This window comes from Pseudopipra pipra, chromosome 7, assembly GCF_036250125.1.
Source record: "Pseudopipra pipra isolate bDixPip1 chromosome 7, bDixPip1.hap1, whole genome shotgun sequence".
Classification (NCBI taxonomy): domain Eukaryota; kingdom Metazoa; phylum Chordata; class Aves; order Passeriformes; family Pipridae; genus Pseudopipra; species Pseudopipra pipra.
In genome coordinates this window covers 12,453,970-12,471,117 of record NC_087555.1, presented here as the reverse complement: position 1 = coordinate 12,471,117, position 17,148 = coordinate 12,453,970, and the positions used below count along the sequence as shown (strand labels likewise).

The window sequence follows — 17,148 nt, the reverse complement described above, 5'->3', positions numbered from 1 at the left end:
TTCATTTCTAACGGGAAACTGAAGTTACTCAACAAGCATTACCAGTTATCTTGGGAGATTTTTGGAACATTCCACTAATTCTATGGAAATTAAAAGTTTTCACTTGAATTTCTAAAAAAATTGCTTTGATACTTTGCTTCCTGCAACAACTTTCACTTCTACTTTTTCTGCCCTCCGCTAATCCTCAATACTATCACCTTTCCCTCAGCTGCAACCACACAAGACATAGCCTTAATTAGAATACGTTTCCAAAATGTTATCACTATGCACTTACAGCAATGTGCACCCTGTGTCACAGCCCTCTCCACAGTTAACTAATTTCCTGTAACCAAATAAACAGCAAAAACCAAACACTAAGCACCAAATTTCAGACGGAAAGGCAACTGAAGGTTCAAAACTTTGTCAACAGCTGGCTAAAATCCAAATATTTAATAATTATTCAGAATATTAAAAAATATTTAAAAAAAACCCCTACTTTTTGTTTTCCCCCTCTCTTAGCTGCTCCACATACAATCTCTTTTAACAGAGACACATACTTAGAAATCCCCACACACATTCACATGTAATCTCCTTTAGCAGTTCAGTATCTTCATTTTCTACAGTGCTCTAAAGTAACTTCCTTGGAGGCACAGTATCATTCTCTTGCATCAAATACTTAAATGTCTCAAAGTACGCTTTTTTAAAGAGATATTAAGGCCCTTAATTACTGTCTTAATATTTCTTCCCCATCTTATAACATAGTGAAGGTACATTAACGACATAAAATGCCTTATCTCTTCACTGACTTGACCAACTCCCTATCATTTCAAGGGTACAAGTTTTAAGCCTCGTGTAGATCAGTCCCAGCTCCATCTTTTAATGCCCAATATCTACCACCTTGCAAAGGTTTTTAATTTCCCCTTTACTATGTATCCAAATCACCTGAAGCAAAAAATTAGCGCACGCGAGGGAAAATGTGTTACAGAGTGTTCTCTTAGATTAAGCAGATCAGAACTGAAAGAGCAGTTTAAACACCAGCTCCAAAATTAGCTGATCAGATACTGCGACCCAGCTGAAGTAAATGCATTTCAATCACAAACTAATATCGGATGCTGCTCTCCGGAAAAAGCAGTTCAAGATAACAACTGAGAGTGAGCAGGGTTACAACTTTCCAAAATTAGCCTGCCATGATCTAATTCAGCTTCAGAGGGAGTTAGATTGGGCCACGTGCCCACAGCAACATGAGTCCAACTGCTGCCTCACAAAAACAATAGTTAAATGAAAACTCTCTTATTACCACCATAATTAACCTGACCCAGTCACATATATTAGTAATTACTTTTTTTTAATGGTAGCTTTCATCCAAGTTTCCCCACAACTCTGTGTGCACCTAAGATAGACTTCTACATACATATTTTATATACCTAGCAAGAAGGCTGGCAAGGAAAGGCAAGGATGTTCCACTGGAAAGATAAACCCATCTTTGAGTGTTCCAGAATAAAGAAATAACTTCCTTTGCTGTGTGAGGCAGTCTCTTTATATCCAAATCTCTGTGCTTTTATTGAATAAAAGTTTCCTAAAGCCTCTAAAAATTGCAGCCACCATTTGCTGTTGGTTAGAAGAATGCCCTACATAATTTTCAACAGTAAGTACCAGTAATGCTCAACTGTTGCTGCCAGGGATTTTTTCCATATATCATACAAAAATACATTCTTAACACTCAGTTGCTCTAACATTAATTTATTTGCAGAGCCAGGAATGCAGCCTTGAGGGAAAAAAAATAATTAAAAATTGTTTTGTTGCTTTCATCTTGATGTTATTTTAACGTGACTGTTTCACTACAGCAATATATCTATGACCAACGAGGGACATCATTAAGTCTTTAGCTACTTAAGTTCTATTTAACTGGCCATTATGAATGATTGAGGAACTAATGAATTTGTCTTCAAAACAGCCTCAGAATTTAGAAAGCATTTTGTAGACATAGGAGGCAGATATTTGGCAAGTCTCAAACTAAATATTTGACAAAGCCAAAGTAAACACGTCTCAAAACACTGACCCAGGAAGGCATAGCTGGCCCTCTTTAGGCAGGGTTAAGGGGTATATGAATATACTGGCTGAAGTTAAGATGGAAAATTTTTTGTCAATTTTTTGTCATTTAGCTAGGCAGAAGAAAGTATATTTTTCCCCAGAAGTGCAAGCTTAGATTGAGGATAAGTGGTTGTTTCTGAACTTCTGCATTTCAATAGCTCCAAACTCCACAACCAAATCTTGAGATTCAAAGTCACCACCCTGCTCCAACCACTGCTCCTCCCAGCATCAGGAAACAGCTATCTTAGTCTTTGCATTTTTAATACCTCCAGACTGTGGGTTCTAGACTACAACCCATCCTACAGCATTTGCAAAATTCTAGCTGGAGGGATTAGCAACCAACAACTACTCAAATCTGCCTGGATTATCTTGAAGATAGAAGGGAAGAATATTATGACTACTCAGATGTATGATAGTTTTAAATTACCAGCTGCACATTAAGAAGCAGTAAAGATTAAATTTAAAGCTTCCAGAACCTGTTTGTCCTTAATCTTATTTTTCATTTCTAATAAAACTTGTTACAAAACAGAATGGATAGCCTATATTTATTTCCTGATCAAATATGAACCAAAAAACCACGAAAAACCAAAAAAACATTCTACCAGATATGGCTGTGTGATAAATACATTTTGACATCCTAAAACCAACACTGACATTATCTTAAATATTACACTTAATTTCTATAACTGCTATATTTTATGACAATGATAATTTGTTATATCTAACACGTATTAAGATCTTAACTTACTCTCATCTCCTTGAATCATTTATAGTCTAGCTACATCTTTCAACACACCACTGTTAATTGTCATACAAAAACTGCATACAAAAGGCTGTACAAAGTAATTGTTTTATTCCTTCATTATTGTTCTGGATGGATTTAGCTCAATAACCTAACTATTCTGCTGTTTCCACAGATCCTTCATACAGCCTTCAAGGAATCATTTTAAAAAGAACAGCTACAATTTTCCTTAATAATTAAACTTTAAACTGACTAAGGTCATCAGTAGTGTTTACAGGTTCCATTAGTTTTTAAACTATAGCTGAATTTACACTTGTTATTCCAAGAACTTTTTATGCTGTGTGATTTTACTGAAAATCAGAAGAAAAACATTTACAGATACTTAGGCTTCACACAATTAACTGTACACCAGTCACCTCTGTTTCGAAATTTCCAGGATCAAAAGAACAGTTCTAGGAGGCCACATACATTACTTTCTGTCATTCAAGAACTATTCAATGTGCACCACTTCTAATGCTTTATCAAAAATACAGATGAAATAAGTGTTCTTACAGTTCACAGGCAATAGTGAAATAACCTTCTGCAGAAGATTTCCTATATGACTGTGACCGGTTCAATTTTATTATCTGAAAGGTGTGGTAACACAGATTGCCACAGCCTGTGCAGCCAAGCTTACTAATGCCCTTGGAGCACTCACCTTCAATAGAAAGGCTGGAAGAGAGCCCAAGCAAGGTATCTAGTAGTTAACACAAAGCTTCCCAAAAATTCCATTAAAACTGAATTTTGCCAAAGAAAGAGTGCTGTTCTCCATGTTCAGATGGCAAAACTGAATCTTACAGCACCAAAATGGGTTCTGGAAGGAGTTGAGAGGGCTGAAAAAGGGACCATGAAGACTCCAGCACTTGGAATGGAGGTCAGTAATGTTGTAGGGGTCTGTGTGCCACAGCCTACCCATTCTTTCACCCTTCCAGCTTCCTAGAGTATCCTCTGCCTCCACAGTGCTACAAGTGCGGGATATAAAAGGTCAGGAGCAGCCCCATCTCTGTGGGATGTGTGGCAAATGAGGCCATCCGTGCTACTGGAATGGCCCATCTCCATCTCTTTACAAATAAAACACCAGAGTGGCAAATGAGGCCATCTGTGCTACTGGAATGGCCCATCTCCATTTCTTAACCTTGTCAAAGCAGACAGACAACTGTGCTCGGCAGCAATCTGCTTATGCTTATGCCTAAAGCCACATTTGCCTATTATGAAAATGGAAGGTGACACAATAATACAGAACAGTTTGAGTCAGTAGAAATGTATGCTGCAGCACTCAATTACAGCTGGGTGAATTAAGGACTGTGTTAAATTTAATCCCCCCCCTCACTTTCAAATCAACATAAGATCTTTCACTAGTAAAAATTCCATATAAAAACTATTTGAAGATCTTATCACTCAATAACTGAATTAATTCAGCTTGTAATTTCTACCCTTGAAGAAGCACAAGTCATTTTGTAGGAACCTGGTTTTCCTATTTTGGGGGGACAGAAGGGGACAGGGAATTATCTTTACACTTTTTGTTCCTCCTGTCTAATTTCCCTCCACAACACTAACTCCAGTCACATTTGGGGAGCACAATCCAATGACTACTACAAGAATCAAGTAAGAGTCTGTTCTGCATTGTGCAGTGCTGAGCTGAGACACTGATTCTAAATGGTGACTATTTACTGGTTCTACAAATAGCCTTATCGACCAAAAGGCACCATGTCTTATCAACTTTCTTTACCCATTTATATTGTATGCACTTCCCAGTAAAGGCTGTTTATTTTTTAGTATGCCAAGCCCTCATTTTGATCACACTTGTTTACAAATACTCCACCCTACAGCCATTTTTGAAAGCATCAGTAATTAAAGCATCGGGATCTTCACGCTAAAGTTAATTCAAATACTGTCATTCCTAAACACAAACTATTCCTTTTGCATTCTACAGCTCTAAATGCTACCCAATTAAAGACATCTTCATTTACAAAACACTTTCCACTGATAAAGAACTCTCAACACAGGGAACAGTTGTGTCTCCCTTTACATACCTAACGGTATTTAATTTCTCTTTCACAATTCTTATTTAGAAAAGGCTATCCAAATGTTTACGTTAGGCCACTAACTCAGCCTCTTTACAGGTTCTTAACTCTTGGAACACAGCACAGCAGTGTGCCTGCTAGTTATGATCGTGCTTCTGTCACAGAAGGTTAAGCATTTGATCCCTTGATTTAGATCCATGTGTTATGTTGATTTTATAACAGAAAATTACATTGCTCAAACCAGTATTTTTGAATGTTATATCAAAGTTAACGCCTACCAGAGATATGCAAAAGAAAGAAGTCAGATTTCAAAGCACTGTAAGACTGTTGGAGAGAATCTCTACAGTCTGATATAAGACCGGTTCTACCACTCCAAGCTACCTGTGCACCATGACTGAACAGACAGGCCAGACTATCCAAAGGTGAATGAACCTACTGGCCTGTTTTTAACAGAAGTCATGAATCCTGAATATCCCCACAGGCTTATGAGCTTGGGCATCCAACTATCAAAACACCCAGGATCACAGACCATTTTGGAAAATGTAATCTGCATTCAGCAGTCGCCTATAGAAACAATCCTGCTGTAAATATTTAGCTCAGTCTTTCTGGAGCACTGTGGAATATATGTGTGATAAACTTTGTAAGTGAAAGCTCTGTTCTGTTTGCCGTCTCCGTGGCACATAAATAGAAAAGTCACAGGTTTCACATTTAACAGTACCATGAAAGAAGCATCTTTCTCTCAGACATTTAAACCACAAAATAGCACAGAGGGAAACATCTGACTTACTGTAAGGTGTTGTATCAGTAGGATCAGGAGGTGGAAAATTTTCTGTGAAGTTGACATTACACAAGTCCGTACTACAGCAGCAGAAGCGGTATGTTCCATTCTGAATCAAGGAAGGGGTGGTTGTAACTATACACTCCTCAAAGTGACACTCCTGTGGGTCTCCTATATGAGACCAGCAACCTGTAAAAAGAGGCAAATTAAAGAACCTTTCTTAAAAGAAGCATAAAATTAGTTCTATCAAATAGATAAACACACCTATAGAAATCCATACATTACCTAATTAAACATTATGAAGTGGGGTGAAAACAGTTATCATAATCTGCTTATCTGACTTTACTACTACCTTCTAAATCAAAACCTGAAGAATTTCTTTTAGAACTTCCCAAGTCAAAGAGAGGAAACATGGGCAGCAATGAAGGTCAACATCAGAGGTGTCCAGCTGTTACCTTAATATGATAAAACTTGAATTCCTAAGCCTTCAAAGCACAAGCATGCCATTCCCCATTTCTCTGGTACCACAGACTATATCACCACCCTTTGGTCTAGAGTCTAAATGAATTGTGACCTAGTCCCCTCCCTAGGCCACAAGACTGCATCTATGTAGTTTGGTGCTTCTTGCACAATTTTCAAAATTCTGTCCTTCCTCACTGTCAACATCACTGGACTTTTCTACAGTTATTTCTTGGTTAATACCAGGCCCTTTCTCCCTGCAGCAACTGTTCCTTCCCAAGTATGGTCAATGGCAGTTAAATGTCATTTATGTACAGATGTCTGGAAGGCAGAGAGGCAGCAGGGGGGCAGAGGTGAGCAGCCAGTCTGCCTCCTTCAGCACATTGCCAGATCAAACATGAAACAACATGGAGTACGACTGCACAGCTGTTTGTAAATACCAGCTTTCATTCAGCTTTATACTAAATTAACTTGCATCCAAGTAACATCAATACGTATACTGAAATTCAAGAAAGCCATCCTGACATCACAAGCCTCTGGACATCCTAAGTAACAAGAAATTTGAGTGCTTTTTCCTTCAGCTGTGCCTTGATGTCTTTGGTTTCCTTTAAAAGTCATTTATTTCAAAAGAACTTTCTGTTCATATTTAAAATTGCTAAATGGGAAATTTATAATTATGCATTTGTACAATGTGCAAGAAGTCTAGTTTTGCAGCTGTGCATCTTTGTACCTGCTGGCTAGGTCACAAAACATGAAATAAGTAGCAAAACTACTGCTCTTAAACTGAACTGTTCCATACCTTGTTTTACAAGATGTATGTCTCCTTCTCGTGTTTTTTCCCAAAGTCCATAGCAGGTACTACCTTTCATGCACAAAATTGTGCCATTCTCCTGGGAGATTCGGCTCTCACTGATTCCATGGTCCTGCTGATATGGGTCCTTAAATGCACACAGCCGCTCCTCACTCTGGGTGGCTTTAGACAAAAAAAGAAAAATAATTTTTGTCAGTGATTCTATGCATAAAATATTAAGGACGATTAAGGTCTTCTGGAAAGACACATTGAAAATCATCCTGAATTATATGTATCTATTCTTTAAACTCTACTCCCACAGACAGAAATAAAAATGAGGTTTATCCCAAAGTTACTTTCATACAGATGACAAAAAAAACCTCGACAGATGTCACAAGATGAATGTGCAAATGTTTGAAGTTCATAGGTGCAGAATAAAAACTTCATTGCACAGTTTGCCATCATCTGCATCGCTTGTCCTCAAGCATAAATTACAGAGCTATTTGCTGGTTTCTCCAACAACTGCAGGTGTTACCTAATTGTTTACAGATCCTAAACCAAGATGATCTTTTTCAGACTGCACCCAGTCCAGTGCCTACTGAATTCAGAGGGTTTTTTCCACTCTTTGGCTATTGACCTAGCTCTTCTTTTCCACATGACCCAGCCATTGCACTGACATTTACTGCTTTTTCCTCAGGAGCTGATCAGTTTGGGCTCTTTCACACAACTTCATTAATGACCAACAACCAAACTAGCAGAGTAAAGCCCCTACAACTGACCAGCAGGTCTGGGAAACACTGCCTGTAAACAGGAGCAACACTGCATGTGAAGTCTCCCTGTGGAATGTCCAGCACAACATCATAAAACATACAAAGAGAGCACAAAAATAAATATCCCCCCTCCCACCTGAAAGATTTCGGGTTTTTTTTCATTAAAACAAAACTAAAACCACCCACAAAAAGTATCCTGATTTTTATTTCATCAATAAATTTCAAAAATGTAGTATCTTAACAACTCATATGTTTGAACTGCCTCTGTCATCTTTTCTTTAGGAAGAATAAACACATTTAAACAATAAATTCTTCAAAAAGGCAAGAAGTTCAAGATAAATAAATCCTACATTTGTAGTGAGTATATTTAGAATATTTTCATTCTTCCTTTAGTGATATTATAAAATGCATGGGAAGCCAGGTGTGTAAATACAAGGCACTTAAGTATTATTCAGAAGTACAGCTCAGCAAACAGCCAATCACAGTAAGAATTTGTACTAGGTTATTTCAACAACTAGATTTCATCCAGTTCTTTAACTCCCATGAAAGCATTGGTAGCAAAAAGATGCAAGGTGAAGTAGATTGGTCTTTTGGGAAAACAGATTTTGAACTTAAAATAAAATTACACTATATGTGACTTTAAGTTATGAAAGGTACTGTATAAAATAGTTCCTCACAGAGCATTTATTTATTTTATTATTCACAGCACTGGCCCCAAAGAAGCCATTTTGCAGCAAGGCAGACTTACTGCAGAAGCACTTCCAGTGCATCCCCAGTGCGGATGATTGGGTAATAAAAAGAAAAGCCAAGAGACTCAGACACATGTGTCTCACTTCCAAGGCCTTTGCTATTCATTAAGGAGTCAAAATTCGTAATTCTTTTATGCTGAGGCAACCATAAAATGCTGCACCACCAAGAAGAGCATTCAGTCAGTGTCTCCCAGTTTATTCTGTGGCTGCAGTAACTAAAATAGCACAACTTAGCTTATTTTTCTAGTGGTCTGGTAGGGCGTGTATGAGCAGTTGAGCTGCACGTCGGCTCAGTGGCAGTAAAACTCTCAGCTGAAGAGACAAGAACTTCTTCAGCCAGTGTAATTCAATCACTTGCAGCTCCACATATCCCAAGAACCTGGCTGGCAGTCTGTGCTACTCACCCACCTCTGCACAAGGGTCAGTGCACTATTAACAGTTTACATTTAGAACTAGAGCTTTGCAGTGATAAATACATTTATTATGAAGCAGTACTTGATAGTCAGAAACTCGGTTGCCTAAATTTCGTATCCAATTTTTTTTAAAATCCAAATGGGTAGAGCTAGTCAAGTTACTGAGTACAAAAAGGTCACACATTAACAGCCAGCATATGCTGCCTCCAGCAGTACTTGCCAGTTGCACGTAGTAGTTTTACTCTCAGGAACAGCTGAGTATGCCAGGCGTGAAGCATCTGTCCTGCATTCTCTGCTCCATGACACGGGACTGGCCAAGAAACAACGTATGAAAGGACAGTACTCCACTGCCATAAGGGAACTGGAGCTGACTAACTTTTTGAAAATCAAAAGAAGAAAAAACTATCAGAATTAAAATTTTCAAGACTAAAAATGGGATAGAATTACACAGCCTTGTGAAATAGGGCCCATCTGCTCCAAGGGACACTAGGAAGGTTTTAAAATCCATTGTGAATGATTGCTGAGTGGGGCTAAGGCCATCCAAGATGCTGGTTGTTTACAAAATGCTCAAATTGCTGCAACATAAGCCCTTTCATAATTTGACTTTACTGTGAAAAACAAACTTAACAGAATTTATGAAACAGACACACGAATCTGGTTTCCTTACTAAAAAAAAAAGTAATTCCAGGAAAGTCCACTTTCATAATACCTACCTCAATAGGTTTAAAAAAAAATAAAATATTTTAACCTCTTGTTTAATGGAAGGGGAAAAAAAACCCCAAAACATTTAGGTTTTGCTTTATACTCAGAAATACAGTTGCATGTGTCATGTCTGTTTTCCAGAGTCTGAGACAGCTTTAATTGCTAACTATTCTGGTCTCTTCATCTTTCTATAAATCTCTTAGCATCAAGGTTATGCAGAAGATACTTGAAAAAAGAGAAGTTGTTAACCGTCATGCTAGATGCTGTCCAACTACACACTACAGAAAATATGAGCTGCTATCAAAGTCTTTTCTGATTTAAAAGATTTACCTTGCCCTACAAGAATACCTGCAGAGGGGAGGAAGGGGCAAGCATGGCAAAATACAGTTCACACCGCTAGCAACCTGTCTATCAGTTTTCCAGCAAAGTAATAAAAATACAAGTTAACTTGACACATTTTACTGTCAGATGATCTCAGTGGGAAACTTTTCCAACAAAAAATAAAGGTTACTCATCCAACAACTAGAGTTTTCATGCTGATCACTGCACATTCCTGCTTCGATTATAACTTAGAGTAGAACAGCCCCTGTGGGAGCAGTACCCACTGCAATACTCTGCTGACCCCTGCCCCTTCCCTGATGGCATGGAACATCTGGAGAACAGGGGACACGGAACAAAAGCTACTTTATTTTTCTCTATGGCCTCTGTAGGTTCATTGTTGAAGTTGTAATGCCGAAGAAAATCGGGTAGGGCGTTCAGATGTACAGAAACCATCTTGAAGAACAACAGAATAGATGAGCTGCTTCAGTTTCTTTGCGTGATTTTGGAACATTCCTGCTCTGGGAATCTGGCAGTAAGGTTTTCTTCTTCCAGGCAGTGGAACCTAGTCAGGTCTAAAAAAATTTTAGTATTGGAATATTTCTAGGTCAGGTCTTGAAAGCCACCTCTAGCCTAGAGGAGTGCGCCTTAAACTTTGCCCAAAAGAAGTAATACAAAATACTACTACAAAAACAACACAAAAGTGCTGGAGTGCCTGCTTCAAAGTTTAACCAAGTCTAACAGAAACCTTACTTTTCCAGGTAAAATATTGTGGCTTATTTGGATTTATGCATGTTCCCCATGGATTACCTTTTATGTCAGTTCTCAGTCATCACGGGAGCCAACAAGTATGCAGGCTGTTCTCCGAGCTCAAACACATCCACCCGTCCCTTGGGAGCTGTGCATCTGCAACCTTTGAGGGCAGCCACTAACACTCTCTGTAGCAGCTTAGCTGGAAACAGTTCCAAAGCTGCTGCTTCCAAAACTCAATGCTTGGAGATATTCAAAAGCCATCTGGGTATGGTCTGGGGCAGATGGCTCTAGGTGATCCTAGAATGGACAAGATGACCTCCAAGATTTCTCCCAAACTCAACCATTCTGCAAGGCTTGCAGGTCTCCAGGTACTCAGTGTGCAGCAACTGGTCAAAAATTATTCTTCAGCTGGGCTACCTGCCACTTTTTGCCTCCAAGGCAGGCAAAATGGTAGGGTAAGACTAGAACTACTGGATTCTCTAGTTTGTCTTCAGTTCAAATAGATACAAACCCAAGGAAATACCTTAATGTTAAGATCTTCATTAAACAACAAGAGCAATTAAAATAAACAACTTATCCTATAAAGACTGAGGCTCCTGCTCCATTTGATACCTCCAGTTCATTTGTAACCTGTCAGAAAAACAAAGGGCAAAGCCCCAGCAGACTCATGTGCTCGCCAGGCACAAAGGCCCCACGAGCAGCTCACTGTGCAGAGCTCCTTTCCTTACACATTCCACAGACCCAAGATGTACCAGCAGTGTATCCTCAAATCAGCAAATGCAGAAGCCATTTACAGATGAAGCTATAAACTGTATCTGCCCAGACATGAAATGTCCCAGCACACAAACAAAACCAAGACCTAGCACCAAAATAAGTGGTGGCACAGGTTTCACAGGACATCTGCTGCATGGCTGAAGTCGCCTTTCAGAGCCCTGAATTTACCTTTATAAGGCAGATTTCATAGTAAACTATATTTATTCATCACACAGAACTCATTATACAGTCAGGTCTTTTCTAATTCACCTTTAATGAAAGACCATGAGAGAGATGTTGAAACAAACAAACGGCAACTGAATCCCTACATGACATACACCACTGGAAAATCTGCTGCTACAGACAACTTCTAGCTTCTAGCTCTACAACAGCTTCTAGCTCTGTTGCTAGAAGCAACAGAGAGGCTGACACTGAAAAGGACAAAAGTAAAATCCAAACAACAAATCATGAAGGATTTATAATGAAACGCCAATTTTCCATTCCTCTTGAACCTGGGTACCAGACGAACTATGTCAAAATAATTCATTAAAAATTGTAAAATGAACTCAAGCTTCTGTTCTCTCATCCAGCAGAGGCTTCCAACAAAGACAAAAAGGGAAGGCACCATTCCCAGAAGTTGTACCAAGGGAAAAACCAGTGACAGCATAGCAAGCTCGTCAATTCCCTATCATAAACCAGAGGAAAAAAAAAAAGAGTTCTGTTGCTCTCCAGCCCATTTTACACCTCTGTTTATACAAAACCACACTTTTCTATCCAGTTTCAAAACCATTCTTAAAACATGAGTGGCATCAGAACTGAATATAGGTGCTTCTTCAAGCAGTCATCTAAGGAACAGTAAATGTTCTCAGCTTTCCTGCTTGGCTGCCATTACCGGTGAGTCTGATCTCTGCACACTTAACTTGAAGAAGATTGTGAAAATTTATTGTCTTATTCCAAAAGGAGAATGGGGAAATGACTCCATTAAATTACTTTCCTGAAATTATAAAGGAACTGGGAATTCTCTGTAGTTTCTCAAGTCCATTCTGGGGCTCAGTCTTACTGCCACAACACTCTGGGGGCATGGAGCTCATCCCCATGTGACTATCATCCAGTCTCAAGGAAAAGGACCAGGGCTTCAGGAGTTTCCTTCTTGGCATATGCCTCAGGTTTTTATACGATTTACAATCTTAGCATTAACCAGTTCTACCATCAACAATAACAAAAAATATCTGAACGTTATCACAGGAGAAATACTATATAGATGTTTTCAGTATTTTCTCCCTGTAACCACATTGCTGTTTCCAACTGCTCAGAAACAGAGAACTGATTCACACTGATATGTGAATTCTGAATGTCTGTTCACTACAAAAACACCCTGTGTTTACTATTTGAATATTTGCCTTTTTCCCCCGCTAAAGATATTTCTGAACAGCAAAGATCAAAAGAAAATTACAAGTGTAACTACTCTCTGTGTCAGAAATCTTTTGTGAGATTAATATACAATTCATCCATACTAGGATGAGTTTAAACAAATGAATATGCTGTTCTTGTTTTTAATACATTAATTCTTTCGCGATCATTTTGTGTTCTAGGAAAACATAATTACTGAAAACAATGAAACAGAAATACCAAAAGTTACAGGAATCCAACTGCAAATCCTTAGAACATGAGTCATGCTTTCATTAATAGCATCGGAAGTCAGTTCCATTAGTACTTAGTTGACGCCTCCTGACCCTGCATCTATTCAATGCAGTACACAGAATTCGCATCAAGTGCAAAGGGAGGGGGAAAGGAAGGAAAAAAGACTCAAATGTTACTCAAATGCTACTCCATGGTCTACTTGTTTAGATTAAAGATAGATAAATAAATAAATAAAACATTTGCCACTTTGTGATTAATGCCAGGCAAAACATTTTGTGATGCAACAGTCACAAATAAAAGAGTCTCAGATAACAGTCAGAAGACGAACTCGCACGCAAGGTACAAGAACAGGCTTGCGAGCATCGCAGACCACACACACCGGTATCGTGGTGGTAATTACATCCAACTGCCTTCATGACCATATAGGTGAAGACTTGGAAAAAAAAAAAAAGAAAGAGAAGAAGTTTTCCAAGCATTTGTTTGCCTGCAATGGGATTTCTTTAAATATAGGCCACCATACATTCAACTGGGAACCTCAGTAGGTTGCAACAGATTTGTTTATAAAGACTGAGGTTTTTTTCTGTAACTTGTCCTTTCAATTAGTCAGATTTTCATCAGAACAGCCATAGACACAAAACCTGTTTTATTTTGGCCCTGTCAGCTTTCTATGGAGTTCTTTTATTTACACAATACAGGGAAACATCATTGCCCTCAAGGCAGGGTTATGAGATAGTATGTGTCTTCATAATGCAAACTATTAAAGGGAAGGTGATTAAAGTATTGTACATCAGGAGGCTCCTTTGAGTATTTCTTTTCAACTACTGATACCTAAATTCTGGTGTGATGTACAGAGAAACAAAATCTTGAAGAAATCATCACTTAGCAAGCACTCTACTGCTGCTTTTTTCATCTTTTTCTCCTTAGAGGTTTTAATAACAAATATTTCTAAATGTGTATCCACTTGCATTAAAATGTATCACAAGCGGATGTCTTCTGAAGGAAGCCATGCTTCACCAGACAGACCACCCCTAATACTAACTTAGAGTGGGAGGAAAAACACTAAACTACTGGTAATCTGCCGAGTATTTACGCTTCCAGTACCCTGCTTTGTAGCATGTCTGACCAACTGCACAGCAGGGATCTGTGCTGACTGGTCAGGAAACGACATACATTGTCTGCCTAAGGATTAGGCATAAGGGCATGAAGGTCTAAACCAACCCAAAATGGCCTGCAGACTTTCTGAGTAAGAGGTCAGGAGCAGCACAGTGCAACCCGTAGCCAGGGAATGTCTGGTTGGGCACAGCCGATTGCTTTACAGCAAACTGCCATGTCAAAAGTCCTCCAGGTGGGCTCCAAAAAGCAACCACTAGATTAATATTTTAAGAAGAAGATGAAATAATGGAAGCTTGCACAAAAGAATACAGTAGAACTTCAAGGAGAGAGGCAGGAGAGTAAAGAAAAATTATTCAGAAATTTGCATCTCTGGTCATAACTTTCGTCTCCTCCTAAGAAAAGGAGAGCAAATAAAAACATCACAATCATTATTTTACAGGACATATTATGTACCTCAAGATTTACTGCAAAATATATTTTGACAATGAAGCCCTTACAGTTTATACTCAGTGTTAAAATCTGGAATGATCTGTTCACAGTACTGCATGTCCTTAGCCTTCGTTGATGACAATTATTTTGGTTCTGTCTGCTTTTGCTGTGTAACATCACAGTTTCAAATGCTGGCAATTACACAGAGCCAAGGCTTTGATTGAGAACTGGTGCCAAAACTAAAATAAATGCTAGTACTGATACCCATTTTGAAGTGATTGACTGCACATGCAGATGACAAAATCACTTATGTTCATTACAAGGTCCTTTGCCCTCAAAACATCACGAGACTAGAAAATTTAAGTGTCTTTTTTCTGTACATGGATATACTTTCATCTTTCCTTCTCCTCAGTCTAGCCTTCAAGGAAGCAAGTCTGAAATCTGTTTTCTTTTCTTGCTCCCTTTCTAACACTGTGTTGTCTGCTGATAAATGCTACAAGCAGCAACGGAGACGCCAGCCTTTTCCTGTTGCATATTCTTCAACAGGGCTTGGGTACATTGGTGTTCCAGCCTCCTTCTGAAGAACCAGTGGTCTATTAGCACTAAATTAACACAACAGAACCAGACCATGTGGCAGCTGTGTTGTGCCTCTCACGCTGTGCACCAAGTTTGCACTTTGCTTCCCACCCAGGCACTGCTGTCTTGCACCACTGTGGTACATAGTCCATGGCCTCCTCTTAGCCCCATCTGGGACCAGCTGACCCTTCTGGCACAGACCCACTGCCCCCTGGCCACCAACACGTGCCCCCCTTGCAGCCCATTAGTATTATATGCCAGATGCACTCACCATACCAGGAATTTCATTAACTGGAATTAATGTGAAGAGAGAGGTATGGAGAGGCCAAAAAGTAAATTGCCAACTCAAACTCTTTACTGAAGGCCTTGTTCTCCTTTTCTCCAAATCTACTCTCAAAGGAAGTGTTACCTTAGAAGAACTGAGCTTAAGCAAGAGGAGTCACACAGGAGAGAACCAGGATGGCAGAGATTTATTGCTAGCAGCTGAGAAATTACGTAGTTCCCAAATGCTGCCAGATGTTATGAAAAAATACCTGAGCTTACTGCCCATAAACTGTCACTGCTTTATTTCTACAACCTTCTAAGTGTTTCTGAGGACCACTCGACCACCTCGCTGTGCAAACCTCACCCAAACCAGACATTACCACAGATTCAAAATTCCATCCATTTAGCAAAAGCTCAAGGCATACTGGCAAGAAAGATAGCAACACCTGTGGTTTGGGTCAAAACTCAAGAATTTCAAGCAAATTTGCACAAACCAAGTTAATACTGTTACTGTATCAGTATCAAGAGGCTGAGGCATTCTTCAGCTAATGTGGGAAGAGATTTGAGCTGAATCTATAATGAGGATGTACCTCATTGGCTCAACCAGGGTCAGAGAAGGACAAACTGCAGAATTAAAACCAAGTGTCCTGAAGTCTCTACTACAGCCATAACAAGGTGACCTTTGACTACCTTCACTTAGGCCACTAATCAGAGCTGCCCCCACCTTACAAGACCTCCCCCACAATGTATATACATCTAAACAAGAATCTACCTCTCTCAATGATTCAGCATTTTCCTTAACACCATTTCACAGTTGTGTTCAGCTGGTATGCAGGACATTTGTTTTTATTGTGTAAGTCTGTCTAGTCCAGCAGGCTTCTCCCTTCCATCTTTATCCCCTCTAATAAATTCCCATTGATTTTTAACTAGACAGAATTAAAACAAAATGCACGAAACAAACAGGTAGTGGAAAAGGTTATCAATCTGTCCAATATGAAATTCCTAAATATATCACCTGCTAGCTGTGAAAAAACCTCTTCTGGTATGTTACAAAACAGTAACAGTACCTTAGTTCAGGGATCAAACAGGACTGACAGCATTTTACCACACAACTTTTCTATTAAGAAACAGCTAAAGGCTTTACAGCAAAAGACTACAGCAGGTTTTTTAATGTAAAAATAGTAAAATGTCACCGCATTTTAGCATTCACTTTCTTAAGCTTTGAAATACTCATCTTTCTTACCAGACTTCAACTTACAGCCAATCCCAAAACCTTTACATTTCATATTACAGCAAAATCCAGTCAGTGTGTCCAATGTGGAAATGCAATGGTCCAAGCACATTACAAAAGTCTTCTGAAAAACCTGTCAAGCTCAAACACTGGAAAGTAGAAGCAAATTAGCAAAAACCATGATTTAACCATTAAATACCATGCAAGTGTCAAATCATGGAATATGTTCAACACTCACTTAAGGGAGAATCTAATCTAAACACGTTAGTGGAGTACAAAGCACAAAAACATTTACTCTCAACTCTGAATGCTTTTTTTTTTTTGGAAATAATCTAAGAGCTTCCACAAAATTAATGAAGTAGAAGAAGAAGATTTTCTGTGAGGCGTCACATGGCAGAAAGCACCTCGTGGCTTCCAATCACACTGACTGGTTTGCACTGTCTTCTTGTCTCAAGATGAAACGATTCCTTATTTTACCCCATGAGCAAACAGGAATTCCAGTCTTTACACATAATTGAATCAGCTCAGAGAAGC

At 39.0% G+C, this 17,148-nt stretch overlaps 1 protein-coding gene across 3 annotated transcripts in view; it reads right to left on the bottom strand.

Annotated features, from left to right (window-relative positions):
- Positions 1 to 17,148, bottom strand: part of BMPR2 (bone morphogenetic protein receptor type 2) — a 107,432-nt gene that overhangs the window by 47,521 nt on the left and 42,763 nt on the right. For all 3 annotated transcript variants that reach the window (XM_064660556.1, XM_064660557.1, XM_064660558.1), the window contains exons 2-3: positions 6,912 to 7,085; positions 5,663 to 5,842 (exon numbers count right to left, since the gene is read on the bottom strand). In XM_064660556.1, coding sequence (XP_064516626.1) covers positions 5,663 to 5,842; positions 6,912 to 7,085 — 354 coding nt within the window. The remainder of the gene's footprint in view (positions 1 to 5,662; positions 5,843 to 6,911; positions 7,086 to 17,148) is intronic.